General features: G+C 38.9%; 2 protein-coding genes across 7 annotated transcripts in view; both read right to left on the reverse strand.

The window, feature by feature from the left end:
* Positions 1-276: 276 nt before the first annotated feature.
* ddx43 (DEAD (Asp-Glu-Ala-Asp) box polypeptide 43) lies at positions 277-10,648 on the reverse strand. 2 transcript variants are annotated; one of them, XM_055029136.1, is made up of 17 exons: positions 10,284-10,648; positions 10,006-10,061; positions 8,816-8,933; positions 8,168-8,359; positions 7,856-7,937; positions 7,071-7,230; positions 5,047-5,165; positions 4,856-4,966; positions 4,641-4,782; positions 4,351-4,451; positions 3,902-3,989; positions 3,674-3,801; positions 3,462-3,571; positions 2,195-2,333; positions 2,028-2,115; positions 1,598-1,755; positions 277-513 (listed from the first exon to the last, which is right to left on the reverse strand). In XM_055029136.1, exons 1-16 carry the CDS (start codon positions 10,609-10,611, stop codon positions 1,609-1,611), a joined length of 2,109 nt encoding a protein of 702 aa, XP_054885111.1. In that variant the 5' UTR covers positions 10,612-10,648; the 3' UTR covers positions 277-513; positions 1,598-1,608. The 2 variants fall into 2 exon arrangements, with proteins under 2 accessions (XP_054885111.1, XP_054885110.1); XM_055029135.1 differs by having other exon boundaries at positions 277-516.
* A 787-nt stretch (positions 10,649-11,435) lies between these two features.
* Positions 11,436-25,118, reverse strand: part of kcnq5a (potassium voltage-gated channel, KQT-like subfamily, member 5a) — a 94,136-nt gene continuing 80,453 nt past the window's right edge. For 2 of the 5 annotated variants that reach the window (XM_055029843.1, XM_055029842.1), the window contains 6 exons: positions 23,516-23,757; positions 21,900-22,008; positions 20,155-20,286; positions 19,715-19,831; positions 16,947-17,073; positions 11,436-16,372 (listed from right to left, as the gene is read on the reverse strand). In XM_055029843.1, the coding sequence (XP_054885818.1) occupies positions 15,299-16,372; positions 16,947-17,073; positions 19,715-19,831; positions 20,155-20,286; positions 21,900-22,008; positions 23,516-23,757 (1,801 nt within the window). In that variant the 3' untranslated portion in view covers positions 11,436-15,298. The remainder of the gene's footprint in view (positions 16,373-16,946; positions 17,074-19,714; positions 19,832-20,154; positions 20,287-21,899; positions 22,009-23,515; positions 23,758-25,118) is intronic. The other 3 variants (XM_055029846.1, XM_055029845.1, XM_055029844.1) reach the window with 2 other exon arrangements.

Consider the following 25,118-nt stretch of genomic DNA (forward strand, 5'->3'; position numbering starts at 1 on the left):
ATGACGTTCACAGCATTTAGTGCTCGACTTGCATAAGTGTTGGAAGGCAATTACATAATTGGTTACTCTCCACACTGCAAGAGAGCCTTCATGCTGTGATTAATAGTGAACTGAAATCTAACTTTTGCGTTTGGTATAAACATTTTTTAATTTCCTTTACAATTAGAGAAAACTTCAACCTTTAAGTGAGTTTTTTTTTCTTGAACAACTTACTATAAAGATGCACACTGGACAGGGTGTCTCTTCAAAAAGAGAATTTATTTAACATGTTTCACCCCACAAAAGACCCACACACATTCAGTCTCTGTAAACAAGGCAATGATGCAGAAAGAAAACAAACACTGGACTAAGAACAGTGCATTCTGTTAAGCTTTAAACTTCTATGAAAAACAATAATGACGTCCACCTGGCAAACAAAACAGATGATTTTTTTTTAAAATAAATTTTAAGCAAAAAATAAAAACTTATGTACAATCAAAAGAAATAACAGCCAGCGTTAGACTGTATTCCAACCTGCTGAGAAAGAAGAAAAACAAAATGTCACATTTCCAAAGAAACACAAAAATACATTTTCATTATTTTCTGTTTTTATTAGTAGTCTGTGCGTCACATTTTTATTGACGTTCACCAATCCCAATCATTTAGTGCTGCATGACAATGTATTTTTCTCTTGCGTTATAAAATTTTTTCACATAAAGTTAGTTTTCTTTTCTGATAAAAATATCGTTAAGACTCTTAACAACAGAGCATTTAGTGTTGTTAGAGGGGATGTGGTGACATTTTCACACATGTATGTGTGAAGGTTAGCTTGAAATTACAACAACTTCCCAAAAATGGTTTTATTTTTGGTGCAGCTCCAGCCTTACTGCAATAGTCACATGTATGGCTGTAGCAATGCACTAATCTAACGATACAATATGCGATTTTCTGCTTGCAAAATAATATATATCACAATACTCAGCAAATTTATATAATTCGATACATTTTTATGATTTTTTGACAGATTTTAGAGGGACAGTGATTTTGGTGACGTAGACTTGGACTGAGTTAATTGAACTGCTGGTGTAATCAATGTTTTTGTTATACATTACTTTGTGTATTTGACTATTCAGAAAAGGTCATTTGTCTATTTCATTTTACTACTTGATTAATTGTAAATGGTTCTTTCACTGCATGACAGTTTTTAATGTGCATGTGCAATTGGGTAAAAAATGTCATGTGTGATAGCTGTCATTTCATTCATGTGGATCTGACATAAAACTCAAAAAAGTCCGATTTAATGTATTGTACTTTGTATCGATACTCACGGATAAAAAATTGATACTTTTTGAGGAAAAAAAAAAAAAAGAGGTAAATATCGTAAAACTACATAATCCTATTCATGTGCTTGTTTTAGAGGCCGGGTGTTCACTTTCAGTCCTGGAGAGATACCATCTTGCAACTTTCAAGATACATCCTTACTCCAACAGACTGGGATCAGCTCAGGAAACGAGCCATTCGTTTGATTCAGGTGTGTTGGAGCAGGGAAGCAGCTGAAAGTTGCAGGATGGCAGCTTTTGAGGACTGGATCTGAGCTTTAGAGAGTGTGCAAACTTACATCACCAGAGATCAGAATCGCCAGTTTTGGCTTCTGTCTTTGCCGTCTCTCCGTCCACCGCCTCCACCCCATCCATGTCCTCTTGGAGAGTACATCTCTCTCTCCATCTTGTGCTTCTCGTATCTCTCTGCCATCAGCACCAAGTCTTCTGGGACGTCCTGAAACAACATTCTCATGTAATATGGGTTGCTACCTAACATTTACACATTCAGGTACTACACTAAATGTCAGCATTGTTAATGCCCTCCCTTAAATGTTGCATATACAATTTAGATTTCATATTATTACAAGTGAGTTACATCAATGTAATTGAATAGCCTTCCTTTTTTGACTGAAATACATACATTTACTAATCAATGTTTAGTACAAAACTTTTCACTATTGATATTTTCCATTTAAACCTTCTGATAAATAATTTGCAAATATTTACTTGTCCTGCTCTCTCCAGGATAGAAATCAGCTCTGAGGCCATCCTCCAGTTATCTCTAGTTAACAGAGTAATGGCAGCACCGGATCGTCTGGAATAAAAATGCATCTGGGTCACAACTAACCCAGAGTTAAGCCAAAGGGCCCACATGAAGACAGTTAATCTCTTACCCTGCTCGACCTGTTCGACCCACACGATGGACGTACTCTTCGATGTTTCTTGGGAAGTCATAGTTAAAAACATGCGTGATGTCATGGACATCCAACCCTCTGGAAGCCAGATCTGTGGCGACCAGAATGCGAACCCGACCTAGAAAAGTGAACACAATAACAAACATTAAGTGTGTATTAACGCCAGCCCAGTCCAGTCCGCTTTAATTGAACTCTGGTTTGCCGAAAAAGTTTGGTTTGTTTGGGGAGGTCTGAATGTGCAACCCAACTCTGACAGGGAACAAAAAAAGCAAACTCTGGTGAAGTTTGAATTTTTATGTAAATTCAAAGCGGATTGGAAACCACCCTAAAAGCAGGAAGCGGACTATAACACAGGGCATTCTGGGTAAAAAAGTCTAGCAAAACGCAATGTACTTTATTGTTAATTGATGTGGTAGACCAGCAGTTCCTTAATTGGGAAGTGGAAAGAAATGGTACATGCCTTTTCGAAGTAAAAACCTAAACATTGTATTGTAATGTTATAATGTTATGCTCCATTACTTTAACCTCCCAAAATCAGTGTTTTCCCGACCCTGGTCTTCAAGGCACACTGCCCTGCATGTCTACAGTGTTTCCTTGCTTCAGCCAAGCTGATTTCAATTGATGGCAGATTAACAGGCGATTGTTGAACTGCAATGAGCTGAATCAAGTGCATTAAAGCAGGGAAACATCTACAACATGCAGGACAGCCTGAAGGACCAGGTTTGGGAAACACTGGCACGAAATAGAATCCAGTGCAACAAATTGCTTTCAGAAATGACTGGTTTGAGGGAAAAAACGTCTTATTGAACAGAGTATTTATCAAATCTATTTAAAATACGTCTAATTTAAGACCGATTAAGTGTCACCCTGAATGAAATTTATGTCAGAAAAAACAAAAACTATAAATATAGGGGATGTTTGAGAAAACTTATAGAATTACAATTAAGCACAGAAAACACCGTGAACTCAGCTTTGTGCCCATGAAAAAGCAAAAAAGGAAAGGCTAGAATTAGCAGATAATTACTGAGTTTTGTGATTGTAGTAACTGAATCACAGAATGCAACAAAAGTGTACAGAAAATTCCCATAAAAAAAGTTTTGGTTTTTTAAAACTAGTAATTTAAGACCAGTAATTAACATATTTAATGCCAACGGACGTTATTTAAATTTTATTTAAGGCATTTTAATCAAACAAATTTAGGATTTTTAATTGTTTAAAATGAATAAATGACGTTTTTCTGACATACTGTCCTTAAAGTCCTGGAGAGCCTCTTCTCGGGAGCTTTGCTCGCGGTTTCCGTGGAGACACTGCACAGGAATACCTTGCAGAGACATGTCACTGGACAGGTCGTCTGCACTGGTGTCACAGAAACACAAACACACAGGGCACACAGTAGGTGCAGGTTCCAACAGTAGGTGGGGCTCATCTTTTAAAAGCAGTGGTCATCGCCTCACTCACGTAATCTTCTTTCCCACAAAGATTAAGACTTTATCCTGGGGTTGCATGTTCCTGATGAAGTCAAAAACATACATCTTTTTCTCCTCCTCCTTAACAATCTCTAAGGTCTGCTCCACTGTGTTTACTGCCTGATGCACAGATGGAAAAACACAAAGCATGAAGCACAGGGGGAAAAAAGAAGAAGAAATAAAAGTGAAGTACAAACAGAATGTTTTCACTTCCTCTTACAGCCAAGTCCAGAGTTCCCACATAAACCATCATGGGATTCTTTAAGTAGGATTTAGCCAATCTTCTTACACCTGTGGGCCAGGTGGCACTGAAACATGAAGCCAACAACAGCAGTTCAGTTTTTAGTCTTTTACATCATACATTTGACATATTCTCAGGAAGGAAACTGAAACACCAGGAGGAATATTTGCAGATAGCTAAGAATAAGTAGTAAGATGATTCTTTACATTACTTTCTATTGTTAGAAATATCCTTAAATGTCTTATTAAATTATATTTGATGCTTCTCAAAATCCAACTTCTTTTCAGCCATAATGAAACATTTTCATGTTCATAAACACAGATTACTTCAGGAGAGTAATTTTTGGCCAACTCCTCAAGAACTACCCTAACTTCTTAGCATTGGATTAAGCACTAATCTCCCTACTACAATTAAAAACTGAGGTATACCTGGTCATGACAGTCTGCCGGTCTGGACGGATGTCCAGCATAATTTTCAGAATCTGCGGTTCAAAGCCCATGTCGAGCATGCGGTCAGCCTCGTCCAGCACCTCCCCCCCAACCCAACAATCACTTCAGTATCAAAACTTTTCCAAATGGCATGTAAAAGTAGATGAAAGTTAAGATTTAAACCTTTTCAGGTTCCTTTTTTTTAAAAAAGGACACAATAATCTAAAAGAAAGAGGCGACTGCATTCTGTACTGCAAATGTTGGAAAAAAAAACTGAAATAAAAACTGACCAAGTAGGTGATGGAGCGTAGATTGATGAGATCGTTCATCTGTAAGTCATTGAGTCGGCCAGGTGTAGCGATCACGATATCCACGCCGCTCTTCACCAGGTTGATCTGTCCTCTTCTATCCCCCCCTCCGTAGACACAGATGCTAAGACACAAGGAAAAGGAGGACATGATGATTCTATCAAATCACAAGTAACTGATCCTTTATCACAGATTACCTTTTGTATCCCTTGAAGCGGTACTTGCTGCACTCTGCTTCAATCTGTAGCGCAAGTTCTCTGGTAGGGGTCAGCACCAACATCCCCGGGCCCCTCCTTTCAGCTCTGCGTCTATTGTTGAAATGAAATCAGAAGGGTTTTAATAAATGCATTAAAAATATCCACATAAAAGCAAAAAGTTCTGAACTCACACAGGCTGTCCGTCCATATGAATGAAGCCTGGCAGCAGGTAGGCCAGAGTTTTGCCTGTTCCTGTCTGAGCAATCGCTATCAGGTCCTCGCCGATGAGCAGCACCGGCCAGGCCTGAGACTGGTCAACAGATCATGCAGCAGGTCATCAACCATACTGGAACAAGCTGCACTTTTATCAAATTAAGTCATTTCAAAATGCACAGAGGCATTCAGACGGTTCTTAAACAGCGTGTAAATCCTAATAGTCCTCATTTGAATTTAATGGAAGGACCAGAGTTTGCTCTATTTGAGTAAATGGAAACTTTGGCTTAATTGCTGGGAAAACGGAAGCTGATAAAACTTTAGTGGAACTCCTTCGGTTTTGGTTCAGGGCCACAGGTGTTTCTTTGTAATAAGCTTGAGAAAAAGACTCCCTGAAATGAGGGAGCTGGATGGGAGGCTTCTGAAAGTTAAGATCTCTCCGAAAAGACTCGGTGACCATGAGTTGACAGGCTATTATTATGTTATCAGGACACACATGACTGAAGAAGATATTAAAAAGAATTGTGTCAAGTTTCACTACTTCTTCATTTTCTTCCTTCTCTACTTCTGTCTGTAGTCTGATCTCTGAGAATAAATGATTTTGCTATGACTTTGATTTTCTAAGCAAATATCTAAAAGACAAATGCGCATTTCTCTGTTTGACTCATAGTTCAGCTGTGCAGATAAGATGTGCAATAACAAACTTAGTGCTTCAGTGTAAAGCAGAAATTATGCTAATGATTAATGCTTTACGGTTAGCCCAACACTGGTACCGCAGCTTCCACTCCTGTTATTGTGACATAAAAGGATGACAATAAATTCAGGGCATGAGTGGCAGATCCTGCTAACTCACATGGGCTGGCAACAGAAGTGAGCCAGAGGCAAAAAACATTCAACTGGTGATACATTTGCATTATCGATGCAAATGTACCTTTGAGTACCTATGTTGTTAGGTACTATGATTTTGATATTGATGCAAATGTATCACCAGATGCAAAAAAGCTAAGCTTAAATTTATGTCTAAATGCATCAATTCATGGCTTTTTACGGATCCGTAAAGAAATATCCAGGAATCCGTCCAATGTTAAGGAATATTTAGACATTTACTTCTTTAAAAAAAAAAAAAAAACAGATCATATAGAGTACTATATGATCTGTTTTTTTTTTTTCAGACGTTCGAATCGTTCCCTGACAGGAACGACTCAGACAAAAGTGCCTACGAGGACGCGTCTGCCGAGACTCTGGAGCAGGACCGGACCTTTCCCAGGGACGGAGACCTGCCTCACGATTCAGAGGACAAAGAAGAATGTCCAGCTGACGACAGCCAGACCCAAAACCCCTCCAAACTGGACCTCTGTGTTTTGTCTTAAATTCATCTGAGTTTCAAGGTGAACGTTGGCATTTGAGCCAACGTTCAGCTCAAATGCTTAAGAGAGATTTAAAATTGCACATCGGGGTGAAAATAGGAGCAAAGTCGGATTGTGTGTGACAGGAGACAGCAGATATGAAAAATGGCAACAGAGCGTCGTTAGACGATACAAACAAAGAAAGAAGAGAAAAACATCCACTTTTGATGATTAGAGGTTTTTCTTCCTCAGAATAGAGGAAGAAAAATTGTGAAGTCTGAATGGGCCTTGCTTCATCAAGAGGAAATGGTGATTCACGCATAAGAATTTGGTTTCATTTTTCTACAAAGTGAAAAGTGAAACCAAATTCACATACCTCTCTTGCATGTAGACATACTTTCTATGTACAAGAAATGAACATGACGTTTATGCACTTTCATTTCTTCTGAGAGGGATTACAGATGTCAATTTCATAAATGGGCCTAAATTAGATAAAGACTCCCAACAATACCACTGCAGAGTATTTTAAAAACTGCTGTAAGATTTGTTTTATCTGCTGATGGCATTTCATTTTGTTCTAAAAATTAAAAAAAAAAAAAAAAAAGATAATTTGAAACATGTTATTTCATGAAATTGTGTAGGTGCTTGGATAATACCTGGATGGGGGTTGGCTTGACAAAACCAACACGCTCAATATTTTCCATAATCTCTGGATGAGGTTGGAACGCTTCCAGAAACGTACGGCACGGATTAGGAATGGGTCGCTTCTCTCCCTCCTCCTTTATGTCATCTACAAATATATTGTTATTTTCCTTCCTGTAAAAATAGGAGGGAAATAGTTTCATATTATAAATTGCTTAGAGTTAGCTTATTGTATTTAAAGAGGCAGCAGGCAAATTGCTTTCTGTGATAAATACATTTATTATCCAGCGTTTAGTACTTGATTAGAAAACTCAAAATTGACAAGAAGACAAGTAGCTTTACTAATAGTACAAAAATATTAAGACTTTGTTGTTAGGTACTTTAATTGTAATTTTATTAAAATTCCTCAGACAACTTTTTCTGTGAAGTCCCAGTATTAGAAAATACCAACTCTGAAAGAGGAGTTCCTGCAGTTCATGTTTTTATCACAAAGTGTGGTCTAAACCGGAAGACAATTAAAGATGACTGAGCGCCTTGCGTGGGTGTCAGCCTCTTTGTTTCAGCAGGCAAGAAAAAGCATTTTGCCTGCTGTAGTTGTAAGGCTTTCCCTTACACTTCTTAAAATTGCTGCTCATTAAATGCAATATTATTAGATTTGGTTACTGATAACAGTTTAAGTCTGAAAATAAAACAAGAATCCAGTGGAAGCTTCAGAGTTGGAGAGTAAAATTGGATTTTTATCTATGATAAAAGGTTAAGCAGGATGTTTGAAAAAAAAAAAGAAAAAAAAAGAAGTTACCTCCATGCAGCGACTTCGTCAGGTGTGAGCATGGACACACTCGCTGCTTCTATGTAAAAGTTCTTCTTCACCGGTGGGAGGTCTGAGAAAAGTTTGAAAATATCATCAGGAACTAAATCAAACTCATGGATGACACAAATATGAAAAGAACCAACAACGACACAAAATAAAAATATTTATCGGAAGAAATAATTCCGACAAATATATTTTGTTTTCACTGGAATCATTATTTACACTTAGTTACATAAGGCCAAAGCTGTTCAGCAACAAAACGCATCACTGACTGAACTCGGCGTGAATCAGCTGTCCCACCTTTCCACTTCAGCTCCTCGAATTTTTTCCTGTTTTGTCGGATCTCGTTCCAGTCGATGGCTGAAGAATCCGGGCCGTCACTTGCAGCCTGTGGTGCCTCCTGCGACCAGGCCGAGTCGTTCCTGTTCCTCCCTCCTGTACCCGCTGTTCCTCCGAACCTTTGCCCGTCACTGCACCGACCTCTAGCTGGACCTCAAAAGCAGGACACAGCAGCAAGAACTTGAAGAAAGCATATTGTCCAACAGCAGCAGGACAAGGAAACTTGGTGTTTGACCAGAAAGAATCGACAAATTATGGATCCCGTTAATTGGTCTCTCAATGAAGAAGAATGAAAGCAAAGAGAAATGGATTAGGTGTATGAAACAGAGTAACACACTGATCAACACGCATTATATTGTAGAAAAATAAGCCTTTGAACTCATGGTCTTGTGGGCCCAGATATACAACGGTTTTTTGTTCACCCATACAAAATTGCCATAAGTAATTTACTGTCAATTCACAAAGAGAAACATTTTATTTGTAGATGACAGTTTTTTTTTTTTTTTTTTTTTTACTTGTTTTTCTTTTTAATTATCATAGTTTTGTGAGTTAGTTTTCCCCAGTAAAAGTTAAAGAAATTCACCACTTCCAACAAAGACTAATATGTACCAGAACTAAACCGAGAAGAGCCGCCTGCAATCAATTCTTCAATCATTCCTCTGGCGTTTTGCTGAGCAGCGGACGAACCAGAGATGGCCACTTCTCCGTCACAATCTCCCCTCGTAATCTTTAAAAACAGACAAAAGAAATATCGACATTTTACACCGGAAATATCCTAAAACACGTGTCTTAAATAAAGGATTCAGGAACACAGAATAACTTAAAAGTGTGCAGCTGCTGTTTAAATAGAACTCTTTTTTTGTTTGTTCATTTCTTTCTTGTCGGGGAAAACGGTGCCTGGTATTACCTTGGGTTTTACACCATGCAGATTTTGTTTTTGTTTTGTTTTTCTGTTAAGTCTTAAGTTGTTCAAACTTTGGTTTAACATGATCAAAATGGGGGTGGGTTTAAAGATTGCAGAATTGTTTCAAGAAAACCATTTTTGATTCGTGTTTAGCTGAACGTTTGTACAACTTGGACCGATCATTTGTATGTTATTGTTTTCATTAATATATTGATAATAAAATCTAAGGGTTTGATACTAAAGCAAATGTTTTTCTAACCCTTGGATAAACTGCCGTCCATGTGGAAGATTCTAAAAATAATAGTAAGACTGGAGTGATTGTTGAAAGTTTTTATTTTGACCCAAAAACAAGCATAAAACCCCCCCAAAAACAATGCATTTCATAATTATTGTTAAGGGTAGTTTTTAAAAATAGTCAAATCATCATGGCTCATATGTACTAAAATGATGTCCAAACCTTTTGCCTAGGAGAGCTAGACTTGTTAAGTTGAAAGACCACTAAATTATATTTTTCTCACTATTTGAAAAAGTTTTTGTGCCTTTTCATGTTATCTGCTCAATAGTAAAATAAAAAAAAAATAATAATTTTTTGTGGCAAACAGATCTGTAAATTATTGTAGACACAAAACATAAAGGTCTTGTACAACTGCGTTTGCAGACAGTCCAAAGTTTCTACATTGTTGTTTTTTAGGTTTGTTGCTTTCCCATTTAAGAAGCAAAATTTGCTTTTGAGGAAAAAGTAGGTTCTCGTTACTCCAAAATTATGAGTAAAACAAAAACGTCTTTAACAAAGGGGAACCTATTTTTGTGCAATAAGTAGTTATAATCCAACCCCAAAGCGTTTCTCGGGCGCACGGAGGCCGTTTCCGGCGATTCGCTTCCTGTTCACACTTGCCTTGATCCGAGCTCCGCTGCTCTCCTCAAGTTCACGTATTTTAGCTCCGCCGCGACCTGCGAGCACAGTTCAATGTCAAACCTTAACGAGACAAACTTCAAAACTACAGATAAAACATTTAAAAGTGTTTTTGCCCGGTTCAATAAATAAAATTAGCCGCTTGAGAAACAGTAAAAGTTTCAATGGGAGCTAAACCGCTAGCAAATAATTAAGTTAGCATAACTAGCAGACCAAATAGCAACGTCTGTTTTAAACTTGACTTCAGGCTTTAAGCTTACCAATTATCCTCCCAATGGACATGTTTTCCACTTTGAAGATAAGAGGTGGGGATCCGTCGGACGTGTCGTTCCCTCTCCGACGGTCTCCAGGCCCCCCGCCGCGGTCCGCTTCACCTCTTCGGCTCCTGAACTCGACCGCATCCCGGCGGCGCTCAACTCTCGCCTCGGTTGGTTCTCTGAACCAGGTTTGAGTTTTTGCAGCGGAATAAACACTCGCATCTCCTTGGCTGTCTTCTCCCAATAACGTGTTGTCGGTGGCAGGTGGTTTAGCGGCAGGTTTCTCAATGGCAACACCGCAGTCGTCGTACTCGTTCTCCCAGTCCGACATTTTAAATTCTGCTGCGCCACCATGAAGCCCCAAAGAAATCTCTGCTCCACTTCCGGTCTGGACAGGAACCAGTTAAATAAGCGTTTATGTAAAGCGCGCGTGTAATTTTGCGTGTTTTGTAAGATTGTAAATGTGGAAGAAGTGTTTGTCTGTAGTATGTAGTCTTTTAAATTAAATGAATAATGCGTGGTTTTTTTTTCACGGTGTTTTTGAACAAAATGATTAGGGATTGATCGACGCAATAAGGCATTCAATGTTACTTCAGAAACAAAATAATTGAACTTAATTAGAATCTCTATTATTTATTTCTTAATGATTCTTTGAAGACTAGGAAATAATTCAGTAACCCACATATTATTGTAAGATTAAAGATTGCTTATCCATTAGGAACCATTCCCTGTCAGTTTCCATAAAGTAATCATGCTCTGTGAATAAAAGACCCCTTAATCTTCCTTTAACATCGCCTAAAGATTCTCTAAAGGTCACAGTGTGTTAGTTGTAGATGACCTCAAGGTAACCTTGTCTCCCTGAAGGCTCTCTAAAGGTGAAATTGTGCAAGTTGTAGGTACCATTCAGGGAACCCTCCAGGAAACATTCATTGACAGTTACACTGTAAATGTTAAAACTAACCTCTGGAGAGGTTTTCTGGATGTTGACTTTCATTGAACTTCCCTTAAACCATTCACTAAAGGTCCTACTCTATTAGAGCTTTAGGGATTTTTTTTTTCTTTTTTTCGTTCCATCTTGTGAAGTTGGTGAAAACCTGATGCACGTGATCACCCCTTGAAATGATGTAGGAAACTCTCACGAAACAGTTTTGTTAATCCATACTTTATTAATGAATAATAAAATCATTTTTGCATTTCTCATCCAGAGAATATAATGTGCACTTTAATAAATTAATTTCAAAGAAATAATGTTAACATTATCAAGCTTTAAGGCCAGCTGTGTCATAAATTACTGTTCAAGCAGTAGAGAAATTATTAAGTATTTTTCGGCCAAAGAAGTTAAAGTCTCAGGCTTAAAGCCACACGACTGGATGCCCAGTTCAAGATGAGCAGTTGGACTTAAGTACAATCTGATGTAATCGGTTGTAGGCGATGAATGGAAATAAAAGCAGTTCTTTGGAGCAAAAAGGCACCCGTAAGCAATTTACAGATTGCAAACATTAAAAATGTCACATGGGAAGTTTAGCCTCTTTAGTTCCTCGGCATTCCAGCTTGGCTGATGAAGTTTTCCAGTCCACCATTAAACACATTACATCTGTTCCAATATCATGCAGGCATGAACATACCCTGTCACATTGCCAGACACCAACGTTCACGAGAAGCCGTACATGTTTCTGATGAGAATGCTTTCTTTGCAACACAAATGAAATTTTATATGGATTAAAGAATAGTACAAAAACCACACAAATGCTAACTGTTGGCATTCTTTCTGAAAATAATACTTGCTCTAACCTTCAGTGTCAAATGAATTAGCAATCCGCTTCCAAAACACGGGCAAACACAGATGAAATCACAAGGTCAATAAAGGAAGTAGCTGACAGTAAAACACATTCTAAGACGAGAGTGACTGTGCCAAAAATGAACCAAGATCCAAATCAAACACAGAAGATATTAAAATGACCGAAAGAGTCGGTGGATGAGTAAAAAAAAAAACATTTGCAGATGAAAGACAGAGGCAAAAAAGCATCAGTTATGTCAAACATTTTCCAAAGACTATCAGTGAACCGTGATTCACTTGTACAACTTTACAATCTAATGTTTACATATTGTTTGTAGAGGTAATTCTAAATGGACACCAGATGGTTGTTGAACCAACCTGACAATTTTTTGGTTAGGTGGCTCTCGTCAACAATAACGTGGATTTTATTTTATTTTTTAATAATCAGGATAGCTGAATAAAGAAAAAAAATGTGTAGGCTAAATCAAAAACTGCACAGCCTTCTTAATAACACCCCATTTTCACTTTGAATTGTTTAAACAAGGTGTTTAATCAGTGCCAGAGCTTTCAATTTTGACTTCTACAGGAAAGGGAAACATCAGATTCCAGTGAACTGTTGTATGCATTGTGTTGACATTGTAGGTGGCTCTTTTATTAACTCATAAAGCAAATATACACTGCCAAATGATTACAAATTAAAAGTAAAACAAAGTTCAAAGAGGCAGAAGGTGTTTGCATGCTTGACATTGACATCAGCAGCTTCACACATGCGGCATCTCATGCATGAGTAACCTTTGCTAAATCCACATTCAAATCATTAGCATTTAATTTAGCAAACTATTGTACAAAATCAGAGGGTAGGGTCAAACCTTTACCTAGTAGCAAACTTCAAAAACTGCTTTAGATCATCATGTGATTAACTCCTTTCTTGTCCCAACACATGCAGTTTGTTGCTTTTTATTTTTTTAATTGATCATTTGTCGTTTCCCATTCCCACAGATTTAAGCCTCAAGCAATTGGTTTGTGAGAACCGTCCAGGAGGTGATATGAATATGGAAAGCTTAAGATATTTATCATAAAGACAAACTAGGCAAAAATGGCTTTTCTCATCTTCATATACAATCATTTATACAGAACAAGGAATACGTGTGTATCTCAGCTTTTGTTCTAGTTGGCTCCTCTTACAATATTTGGTATTTGTGATCAAATATTATTCTTGTCCCTGTTCTTACTAAAATCATACCGAACATCCATTTAGGCAGGGATGTGATTTCCACAGACTGTCTGTCAGTTAAATGCATTTTAGACTCTTTACACCTTCAGCTTTCCAAATGATGTTTAATTTTTTTTTCATGTTTTCTTTGTCCTTTTTTAAGAAAAATGGATGCATGTGGCATTTGTGGTGATGAATGTAGATTAAGTTCTTTGGTTTAAGTAGAGATCCAGATTGATTAATAGAAAGAAGAAAGTTAAAGATTCACTTTGAAATGAAAGAACACTCTCAGTTGTTCACGTGAAGAGCCAAATAGGTTGACTTACACCATCTACATTCTTATTCAAATAGAAGAAAAATATCTATTGTCAAAATTAACATCATGCTTTGAGTCATGATACTGAATGTAAGAGTCAGGAAAGCTGCATTTTAAGCAATTTGAAATGCCTTGCTGCTGAAATATGCTATACAAATAAAATTTGATTGATTGATTTTCTCCTGAAAAATTGTTTACAGTGCTTGGCATAAGTATTCACATCCCTTGAACTCTTTCACATTTTGCCTTGCAAACAACCAAACAAAAGCCAATGTACTTTTTCAGCAATTTAAGTGAGAGGTATGAACACTGAGGTTAGCAGAATTGCACTCTGGGGATTTTCTCTTCTCATCAGGAACACAGAGGCTGGTCAGAGTAAAATGGTGTGAAAAAGTATTTGCCCCTTACAGGTTTCTGTTTTGCATTTTTCTTTTTTTCTCGTCACACCAAAATGCTTCGTATCAGTAAAAAACTCTAATATTGGATAATCCGAATATGCACAAAAAGCAGGTTTCAAATTATGCTTTCTTTGATTATGTGACGAAAGCCACATATAAGCCCTGCATGAAAAACGAACTGTCCTTGGTTGCTGAAACAAAAATCCCCTGGAATCACCCTCAGTTTCCGCTTTAATATGGTGAGTGCCAGCTGGCCCTGGCCTGCAGATAGAAGAAATTACTTAAATATAACTTGTCTGACAGCATGAACTATGTTAGACGTTGTCAAAAGTAACAAATCAAGCTTTAAACAAATCCAAGAACGTTTAAGAAAGAAAATCACTGTCGAAAAAAATTTCTAATTTTTTAGGAAGCTAGTGAAACTTAACACCACACATTATCCTTAAATGGAGGAAACATAGAACAGTTGTGAACCTTCTCAGGATGCACAAAGACCGTCAAAGTTGCTCCAACAGAAAAAAACCTGACAACACAGCATGTCAGAAAAAGATGGTAAAGGTAATGTTAGTATGATGCTGTGGGGCGTCATCACTGCTTCATAAAAAAATAGTTAAAATTCTGCTTTCTAGCAAAAATGTTCGACTATTAATTTGGGCCCTTAGGCTCCAATGCACTAAGTTTGTGCTAAACTCTCCACTTAAACTAAGACAAAACAGAAAAACTAGAATAAATCTGCAGGAGGGTAGATACTATTTTACAGCAACTCAGAGAGGAAGATGGATGGAGCGAAATACAGGGCATTCCTGGAAGAACACACGTTAAAGGCTGCAAAAAACTAATTTGGAACAAAAAAACCTAATTAATTATGTAGTATTTTACACCTTGTGTTCGTCTGATCCATTAAAAACCCAAGAAAATGCATAAATATTTGGATTTTAAAGTAGCGAACTGTGAAAAAGTTCAAGGAGTATCAATAATTTAGAAAAGTACTGAATGTATAGTTTTCATATTTTGTGTAACATGAACATGGCCACTTGCGTTCACACTCGTTTTTCTTCCTACTGGATGCAGACATTTAGGTGCCACAAAAAAGTGTGTAATAATATATGATCTATGTGCAAATGGGCATAATCGTGTCACATAAAACAGAAAACACTGTTTGAACATGTATGAAGTGTCAAATTCAGAGCATGATGTGCATGGTGCCCTATATAAATATGTTTAAAAAGTGGCGCTGGCCACAGTATGCATACATACATACTGTAGTATTTTACACCAGTTTGCAGTTTGTGTCCTGTTTTTCAGTCAGTGTGCTTACACCAGCTGTAAGTGTGAGGATTGACTGAGGAACTCCGAGTTTCCCTTTGAGTGAGGAACATCCTCCTCCTCAGTTTGTAAAATGTCCGACTGGCCGCTGTCCGGTCCCTGGGACAGGAAGTCATAGTGGTCAGCTGCCGGCTTCAGCTTGCACTCACTTATGAAGAGGTCTGTCTCATCCCAGTTGCTGAGGTCATTGTGGCCGTTGCCGTGCTCGCTGTCGTTGCTGCTACTGCTGCTGTTGTTGAGGGCGGCGGAAAGGCCAGGGGCACGATTGGTTAAAGGCTGGTTGATATTATGCACGGAGAGGGATTTTCCTAGACTGCCCGCCCAGTCTGCAGGCCTCCTCTCTGGGTTAGATGACAGCAGCAGCAATGGGTTAGCCTCTAGGCTCAAATGCCTCCTGCAGACCCCTCCGGATTTCAAGCCGGACTTCTTTCGCAGCTGCACCCTACCAGGTGCGAACCCCACCTCACCGCCTCCGTCAGCACTACCATCAGCACTACCATCAGCACTGCCTCCTACAACGACAGAAGGGCCCAGACTCTGGTCATCGGCTCCTACTTCATCTGTCACATCATCTGAGACTGGGTCGGCGGGGCATCGGAGGTGTGAAGGGTGAACCATGGGAGGAAGCTGGAGAGTAAAGCTTCCAGTCGACGATGGTGGAGGCGGCAGATCAGGAAAGTGGGATTTTTTGGAAGGGGTGCCAAGGCTTGGGTAAGGGCTGTCAGGGGGTAGCAGAGGTGAGGGGGAGAGCGAGGCAGTGGAAGGGGGGTAGGACGGAGGCGCTGAATCTGGAGGGCAATCGTCGTCGGCCGGTGCCAGAATAAGCCGCAGGCCTCTTGGGTTGGCACCGTGAGATCGGTGTATCCCGCCGCCACCGTTGTCTCCTCGTCCTCTATTTGTATCCCCTCTCTGGGGGGAGGATGGGTAGTCCAAGTTGTGGTGCTGGTGATTTTCCAGCTCAAAAAGGGGCAGAGAGGAGAGGGAGAGCCCTGAGGGCCCTTTCTGGAGAACTTGGCGGTAAACATCAAGCAACGAATCCAACTTTGTTTCAATAGAGGACACCTTGGTGTGAGAGAGAACAGTGGTTATTGTGGAAAAAACTTGAAAGCAAATAAAGAATATTAAACATTCCATTTAAAAAAATCTCCCTGTCATAACAAAACTAGTCTCAGTACATGGACAAGTTCTTCCTGAATAACAGGTATATCACTGTAAACAAGATCCAAGACGAGAAATTAATCCAGTTTGTTGCACAACATTTAGTACAACACATTCTTGATCAAAAATCTGAAGGTGGGGCAAGAAATGAGAAGTGGCAAAACCAGTTTGTCATATATGGCATTCACGCTCAGTGGCAGGATTGTGGTAGTGCATAAGCGAGCTTTCTTGCAGTGATCCATTGCAGGCCTTATAAATTTTTAAAAAAGATCTAAAGGAGGTTTACACAAAAAAGTCAACTTCTCAACCCAAATGAAGCCAACCTTAAGTATGTATCATTTGAAGGAGGGTTTTCGTCTCCAAAGGTGACATCTGCATTGGTGTTTCAATACAACAATTTTTGTTTCCTCTTAAGATTTTGACCCGTAGAGTTTATCAAGAACTGTGTGTGAGAAATATTGTCTTTGTAAAACCAAACCTGTCTTTCTACTTTACACACTCGTCCCAACATGCTCATCCCCTCCAGAGAGTCTCCATCATGGTGCAGTTTGTCCCTCAGTTTCTTATCCACCGGAATCTGTCCTTTCCCAAGAATTTGATCCACCCTAAAACACACACACACACACACACACACACACACACACACACACACACACGCACACACACACACACACACCCACACACACACACACACACACACACACACACACACACACACACACACGAATTGAAGGACGATGATAATGTAAAGCTAGAAAGCCACTGTGTCTCATTTCAGTTAATCTATTACTGATTCTAAGCTAAATGCAGATGTGAAGATTAAAGCAAATCCTTTGTCAAACATGACTTAAGAAAATCTTAAGTCAATACAGCACAATACTTTGTGCTGTATTGTGAGAAAATGAAAACTTGTTTAAGGGGTGTGAATGGTTTTGACACATTGATATGCTTCAAGCACAGGAACATACTTGCGTATAATTTAAAAACCATTGTCTGATGTGACATTTCGGCTTTAACAAAGTAAAAGCAGTAGAAGAAAACCTTATTTTCAGCTAATTTCACCATGTTTTCAAAACCACAATTGCAGGCTTACATCCCCACAGCCAGGAAACAAAGCCACGTCTTTCCATGCTCAAGAGGCCTCAATGTTGTAATCAATTAATTAGTCAGGTTAATGTGCACGCTGATTTATTTAAAACTTCGCAACACACACAGTAAATCCTCCCAACTTAGCAGTTTCCACACACAAAGTCAACCCCTGAGGAACAAAACAATGTGTTAGGGAACGTAAGATGAGTTCCAGGCCGAAGTCAGAGGATATGTCATGGGTTTTATTTATAAATATTAATAAGTTTTTATGAGCATGTCAGCCAGTGTCTAATCAAGTGTTACCATGTAGGGGGAGGACTTAACGCCTTATAAAGGAAAGTCTGGATGTCGGTTTTGTCTTAATTCAAGTGTATTAAGATACTTTCACTGGAAAGTCCCCCCCCATGTTTTTGCAGTGTGGTCACTCCAAGTCACTGACTCTGTTGCTCTGAAAAGACTATGTCTCTTTTTGGGGGGCATATTTAAAATCATTATTGACCTATTTGTGCCCAAACTTCCAAACTGGTTGATTTTCTATAATTTTAGCTTCTGAATTAATGTGATAAATTAACCAGTAAGAGCTTGCAAAGCAAACACTATCTTGGTTTTTGATTATGATTTAGAGGCGTGATAATCTTAGTATATTTAGCAAATAGAAATGAATTTGACTAACAGAGGAAATCTAAAACAGGGTAAAACACTCTAATTTAAAATCAGACAGTGAGGAATAATGATTATTCCTTTTTATGCAAAATATCTAAATCTGTTTTCAACTGCATCTTTCCTGAGTGTTTTAAAAACATTGTCTTACAGAGATCCATTAAAGTACTTCATATGAACAACAGTTAAAGATAAATGGACAACATGGACAATTTGTTCAATCTGATGGAGATTTTGGGGGTTTTTTACATCTCATTTCAACACGACTGATTGAGTATAGGCAGTGAGGACTCAGTCCACTGGTGTTAGCAAATCAAAACAGACTGGGTTTACTGGAAAAGGAGGTAACCTCTCCTTCTTCGGCTGTTACAGGAAGACATGAACGCAGTGTTCATTTCACGGGAAGAATGAAAGAAACCAAAACTACAAATGACAGTTCACAAGGAAGAGGATAAGTGAGGGGCGGAGGCGTGTGCAAACATTAAGCGACGTAAGTAGGCTTCCAAGCCTTGTCGCTTGTTAAGCAACAAAGAAAGCATGTCATCTTGAGATGATTGAGTCAATTATCGAGGCAGAACTAAACCGTGTCAGTCCTTGACGTGCTAGCAGTTTAGCACAGGTTTGTGTGAGCTCCACAATGAGACAATCATTTGTTTGGTGAAAATATTTTCACTGCCGCCCAATTCACTGACTACTGAAGCAAATGGTTCTTTGCTCCGCAATATTCATGAAGTTATTCTACATCAAAATGTCTTCATGGCAGGACTCTGGCATGCAGCGTGTCATTTCTCACGACTCCAACTGATTACTTGAATCATTTGTACATCTCAATCTTATTCAGCATTGCAGCAGAGGCTCACTCTGTCATCATCGGGAGGGACAAGTCTTTGAAGTCCCCATTTAGAATTGCAGTATGTCGCCCTCTGGTGGCAGGAAATGTTGGAGAAGAACAAAGCCTGACTTTTTCCCCACCACCAAGCAAAGTCTAATAGCACACAATGCCAACAGAAAAGGCCCTTCGTTTGTTCAAATAAGGCTTGTGATATTAAAGTTTTTTAACGTGGGGAAAGACTGACAAAACAAACACAACCAAACAACAGCAGATTATTGATTTAGCTGATCTTATCTGACCACTAAGGATTGGAAATATCGATAAAAATTTTTATCAGAATATTTTGTGATATTTATTTCACTGTCTTTTGGCTATGAAATATGTGACAAGTTTTCTGTAAGACCACTGAGGTAAAAAAAATAAAAATAAAGTTAGAATTTCTAAAGATCTCCAATGAAGGAAAACAACGTCCTGCTAAACCTGGGTCAACCTGCACTTGTGATATATAAATATTCTGCAGCAATTTATTGAGTTGCATTGGGTTTACAAATATGGTGGTATTTCAAACAAATCAGGTTGAATTTGCATCAAAGTGTTGTTTGACCCAGGCTGCATCCAGCCATGTTAAAAGGGGAGCCAGGGAGCCAGGGCAGGCCAATTCTAACCCAGACGCTGAGTGTTTCCTCTGATTCTGGCTGTAACATGAATGCAGCAAGGGAGAAGAAAACGTCTTGATACGACCTCTTAATGACCTTGGAGGGGGTCCAACTACTGTATCCAGTCTGGTGGAAAGAAAAGAAACTGAACATGCACACAGGGAAACAAAGATACTCTGGTAGAGTAAGAATCCTGAAGTAGGATGTTCTTTTGTTGTTGTTTTTTGGTGAAGTAACTTGCATTCAAAAAATATCAGTCAGGTACTTCAGTTCAGATACAGACCATTGGCAATGAGAGCACAGCAAGTGAAAATGTTTATAATAATGACTGAAAAAATTCACTGTCTGTAAAAATAGAACTAAAACTAAACCTTTAGAGGAAGGTTGTAAATATTCCAGAATTACAATGTAAAGCTTTTGTGACTGCATGGGCTTTTGTGTTTTCTGACCTCGTCTGAAGGCTCTTGATGCGGCAGAGCATGTCCAGGTGTCCAGCAGAGTACTGCTCGATCACGTCCTTCACATCATACGGACGCAGAGTCTCCTTAAACTTCTTCTTAGCCACGTGAAATTTCATGATCCTACATAGACACACAAACACACAGTGTCTTTATGTGTAGCATGAATGGAACTTGCCACAAGATTAATAACTGGGAAGTACATGAGATAGTAGAACTAAACGAAAAAAAAAAAATCTGATGAGATGCATTTGCTAAGACCGACCAGCAGATGGCGGCAGCAGCTTGCTGGTCATAGACTTGAATTCTTATTCCTGTTAACTTTTAGAGCAGGTTTGGCTTTAAAGTAATCTTTCTACCAACGTGTTTCTTTCACCTGGCTGAGCTCCAGGAAGAACTGTAAGATCAAGTTCAAACGGATTTTATCCACCGAAGGTCTGAGCTTATATCTCAAGGTGGCAAACTCGGTCTTTCAGCATCTTTACAGTTTTCTGGAAGTTTGTTCCAAATTTGGGCTGCATAAAAACTGAAGACAGAGTCAGAGTCCCAGTTTTAATTTGATGAAAAAACTGAGGAGGGAGATCAGATTAGAGTGATGGTAAGGAGGTTTTTCCAAGACTTAGAGCTCATCACCAAAGATAAATCATCAAAATACTAATGAAAACAAAATTCTGATTATTCAAAGGGTGTTATTGTCTTGAGAGATGAAGGTCTCATTGCTGCAATAAGAAGTTATTGGTTGATAAAAAAAAAAATAAAAATGCTTCAACCTAAATCTGCAGGGGTATCAATAATTGACGTCTGTCTCAAGATCTTCTGTTCAAAAACGAATATTAGTCGAATTTTACAACAGCTAAAAATTAACACCTCAGATTCAAACGACTACTTCCATCCATTTGTTGAAGGGAGGCACTGATGGGGTGAACAATATTGACGTAGGTAAGAAGATCTATGGTCTTTGTTCCTTTAAATTCCCTGCTGGTTTCCACTTGTCTGTTTGGTTCACAGTTTTAATGGAAACACCTCGAGACAGACGACCCGCTGCAAAAACAGACCCGGCTGGGGGACGGGGTGTCTGGTCCTCAACCTGAAACCCTGGGAAAGAGCTGGGATCTGGCAACCTACGGAGGTGGCCCGCTGAGTGGACTTTAGAAGGTAAAGGTTTGCACAGTTTGTGCATCTGTGGATCCGATTCTCAAAGCGAAAGAGATGGGAACCGAAGGACTTTAGCGATGTTGCGTGGAAAAAGTGCTCAAGTGCCAAACTAATAACTCGTTCCGAGCTTGTCTTCTCTGCCAGACAAATAACGATGTGGCCGTCTAAGTTCAACATCTCGTAAAGGAGTCCACCTCGTTTTATTGCTCTTTGGTCTTAAATTAAAGCCAAGTGTTGATGATTCTGGGCACTGCTGCTGCGGTCAGGAGCAGTGCCCAGAATCAAGTGCATCCTGGCTGGTGCACAGCTATGCAGTGAGAATTGCTGCACTCATCGTCCTTTTGATGCTAAACTCTTGCCAATCGTAGAACAAATTTGTTAACAACAAGGTCGTTAATTCAAGGTGAGGAATTATCTTTAACTTTTTACTATAGATTTTGACTACACAAAAAAGAAGAAACTCTGAAAAACAATGTCTTGTAAAAAGTTGAAATACCCATGGGGAACCAAAAGGTGACGCGGTCAAACTCCTGAACGTGTTTCAGTCTAATTCAAGCTCATGTGTTCATTTTCCAGCCTACCTGACAGCTCTGATGACCGCTTTCAGCGGAGCTGAAAGATCTTCCACAGTGATGTCACAGTGGCAGCCTTTCTCATCGAAGGAATCGTCTGTGGTCATGCCTGGGTCCACTGCAAGAGACAGCAGCACTGGTCCATCAATCAACGCAGGCCCGTAGAAAATCATTTCCAGTCCGCAAAAAACCCATAAAGCACTTTCTTCAAGGCGGGTCTCTGCAGGAGACGTCAAGAATTCTTTTTAAAGCTGATACTATTTGGCCTTAAGCAGGTGAAGATTTATGCTCCGTCTGGATGGGAACATGAGGAATTAGAAGCGATTTGCCAACTGACCTATATAAGGCTTTAGGAGGTCTGTCCACCTGTCTATGCATCCATCCATCTCTTTCTAGACAGGTAGCTAGACAGCTATCTATTCATTATCCACCTATTTACCATTTATTTACAATAAGCTTTATGCAGAATATTCCTATAAAAAATTATCTGTAATTAATTTCAGAATTGCATCATTCATGGTAACAGCTTTGTTCTTCTTTTGCTTTTATATATTTTTTAGATACCCCATTGCATGTTTAGACAATCATTCCCTTTATGTTTGGATGCCGTTGGAAGGAGTTTTAGCCTTACTTATTTTTTTTTTTTTTGCTTTCAAGCAGTTGCTGCAATGCATAACCATGGCAACAAGGTATTGTTTTTACCACTGGGAGAGGCTGCTTGGCACCTAACAGCTCAAATAGCACCTGAACTGCAACCTAAAAATCCCTAAGGAGTTGAAAAGGAGGTTTTGTGGATGTAGAGCAGCAACAAAGAGCAGAGAGAGAAGGAGGAAGTTCAAACCACCTCTGAGATCCCCGATTCCAACATCTTTCTCAATCAGACAGAGATTTAAAGAGACGTCTGTGTGGCAAGACTGGCTGTTACCAGAGATCTTTCCTGCCCACAGCATCACAGTCAACAACAAGCCTGTGGAGGCTCTTGGATGACATGGGTTTGGGTTTTTGTATGCATCATTATTTTACCTTATTCTTTTCATTTTTAAACACAAAATCAGAAATCAGGCTAAACTTTCTATTTCTATTTTTAAACGAAATGAAATGTGCTAAATCAACTTTGAATGCGTTTTTCTCATTAAGCTGATTTCGAGTTTTAATCCAGCACAAAAAATTAACTGGTACCTTTAATTAGTGGACCTTCACCTCGACTGATGACAGGGAAACTCAAGAATCCTGTCTTTTTCCGACTAATAAATGTACCACATTATATCTCCACCAGGTTCTATAATATGGGGCTAATCACAACACTCTTCAGTGAGTAAGTTGTGACTGAAGGAAGAAGTCACAGACACACGTTTGTGATTTTCAGTGTTTTAAAATTAATGCAAAGGAGAAAAGGAGATGGTTTAAATCTGCAGTGTTGTGAACCAATGTCCTTGATATTTATTAGCAATTCTCCTTAAGCAAATCTTTCAAATTTGAAAGACGCAAACGAAAGTTTAAAATCCTCTCAATGATTTTGACATAGTTCGTCTGTTTGAGCAAAATTAACCACCTGAAAAGAAATGAGACAAAAAAAAAAAAGATGAATCCTGGTGAGTAAACCAGTCGTTTGGTGCCATGCTCACCGTCTGGAGCCGCGGTGCGGGTTTGACTCTTCAGCCTCAGCGATGGCCTAAAGCGGGTCCGATCGTTGAAGCTCCAGCTTTTCTGCACTTTGGCGGGGCTCCCGCCCATTAGCTCACTGCTGCCCACCACCTCGTTGCCAGGGGAACAGCGCTGGCGGTCATTGATGGATGTCTGCCTACTTTTCATGCTCTGACCTCGAGGACTCGCCATCCGGACCCGCTCCTTAAAGCTCAGCTTTTGACTGAGGGAATGTGCGAAAGAAATTAAAAAAAATACAAATAAAAACACAAGAGAGGAGAGGGTAAGCTGATGGATGCAGAAAGAAAAACAGGAAAAGTTTTAAGCAAAGGAAAGATTTGAAATAGAAGAGGTGAGGGAAAGACAGAAGTGTGTTTGGAGACAAGAAACAATGGATGCTGACTGCAATCATTTCTCTTCAGATAGTGAAAAAAGTTCAGGCGCATAGAGCAGCGCTCTCATATTTTCCCTCTGACCAAACCCCATTCATCCAAACAACATGCCCAAAACTTTAAAACGGAGCCAGAAGGGCCGCCAAGCCACCAAAAAGTAGAAACCGCTTCCTCGCTGGACCCTGAAGGTGCCGCAAGCGATGAGCTGATAATGTATTCATCTATTCTCTTTTCAAAACAAACCTAATGAGATTTTTAAAGGTGATATGTAAAGCGTGGCGCCATTAATACATCATCACCACATTCATTTTGAGTCCATATTAAACAAATGACACCAGTACTGAGAGAAGCTTGTTAAAACCTTACTATGATTTACTTTTATATCTTTTTCTTTCTTTTCTTCCTCTTGGTTGCTCATGCAGCTTTTTTTTTTTTTTTTTTTTTGCCAAAAGACAAAATCCTCCACGGACTCTTTTGACAAATTACATTACTACATTTTTTTTTCTACTTTAGTAATTTATGTTTTGCTGAAATTATACAAGAACTACTAATGTTGGATCTTTATGACCAGTCATTGTCTCCATCGCTCAGTTAATCTTTCACCACTTGGAAGCAAAAAGCTCATAGCATCAGCAACTTTAGACACAGAATAATGTCTCTTTTTTCCACATTAGTCACATATTTATTAATTTATTGCTGCGAATGCAAAACATGAGTCACACTCCACTTAATGAGCAGAGACCAGCATGCAATGCGGTAGACCAAAAAGAAAGAGGCATATCTTCAGCAGATGTGTTCAAAAGTTGACAAACTTTTATTATAAGCATGAATGTTAATCATTTTAGGGTTCTGAGGATTATATTAACTATCTTACCCAGGGTGGAATGATTGTGAAATATTCAGTTGTTGCGGATGCAACTTTTTGACAATAAAACAAAAAAACAAACAAAACATAATTAACAGAAAAACATTTAAAGTTTTTATTTAATTATATTAAAATTAATGAGAGAAATTCAGACATGTTCAAACTGGTGTGTCCGATTCTGCAGTTTATTCAATAGCAATCCCACTCCGGGAAAACAATTGTTCAAATGAATAGTGAAAAACACAAAACATATTTAACATTCATCCCATCTTGAAGGTATGTTAGCTTCTTACTGCATGCCGTTTGCCCTAAATCAATTAAATTCTC

Source organism: Poeciliopsis prolifica, unplaced genomic scaffold (assembly GCF_027474105.1).
Source record: "Poeciliopsis prolifica strain line A6 unplaced genomic scaffold, Auburn_PproV2 SCAFFOLD005, whole genome shotgun sequence".
NCBI lineage: Eukaryota > Metazoa > Chordata > Actinopteri > Cyprinodontiformes > Poeciliidae > Poeciliopsis > Poeciliopsis prolifica.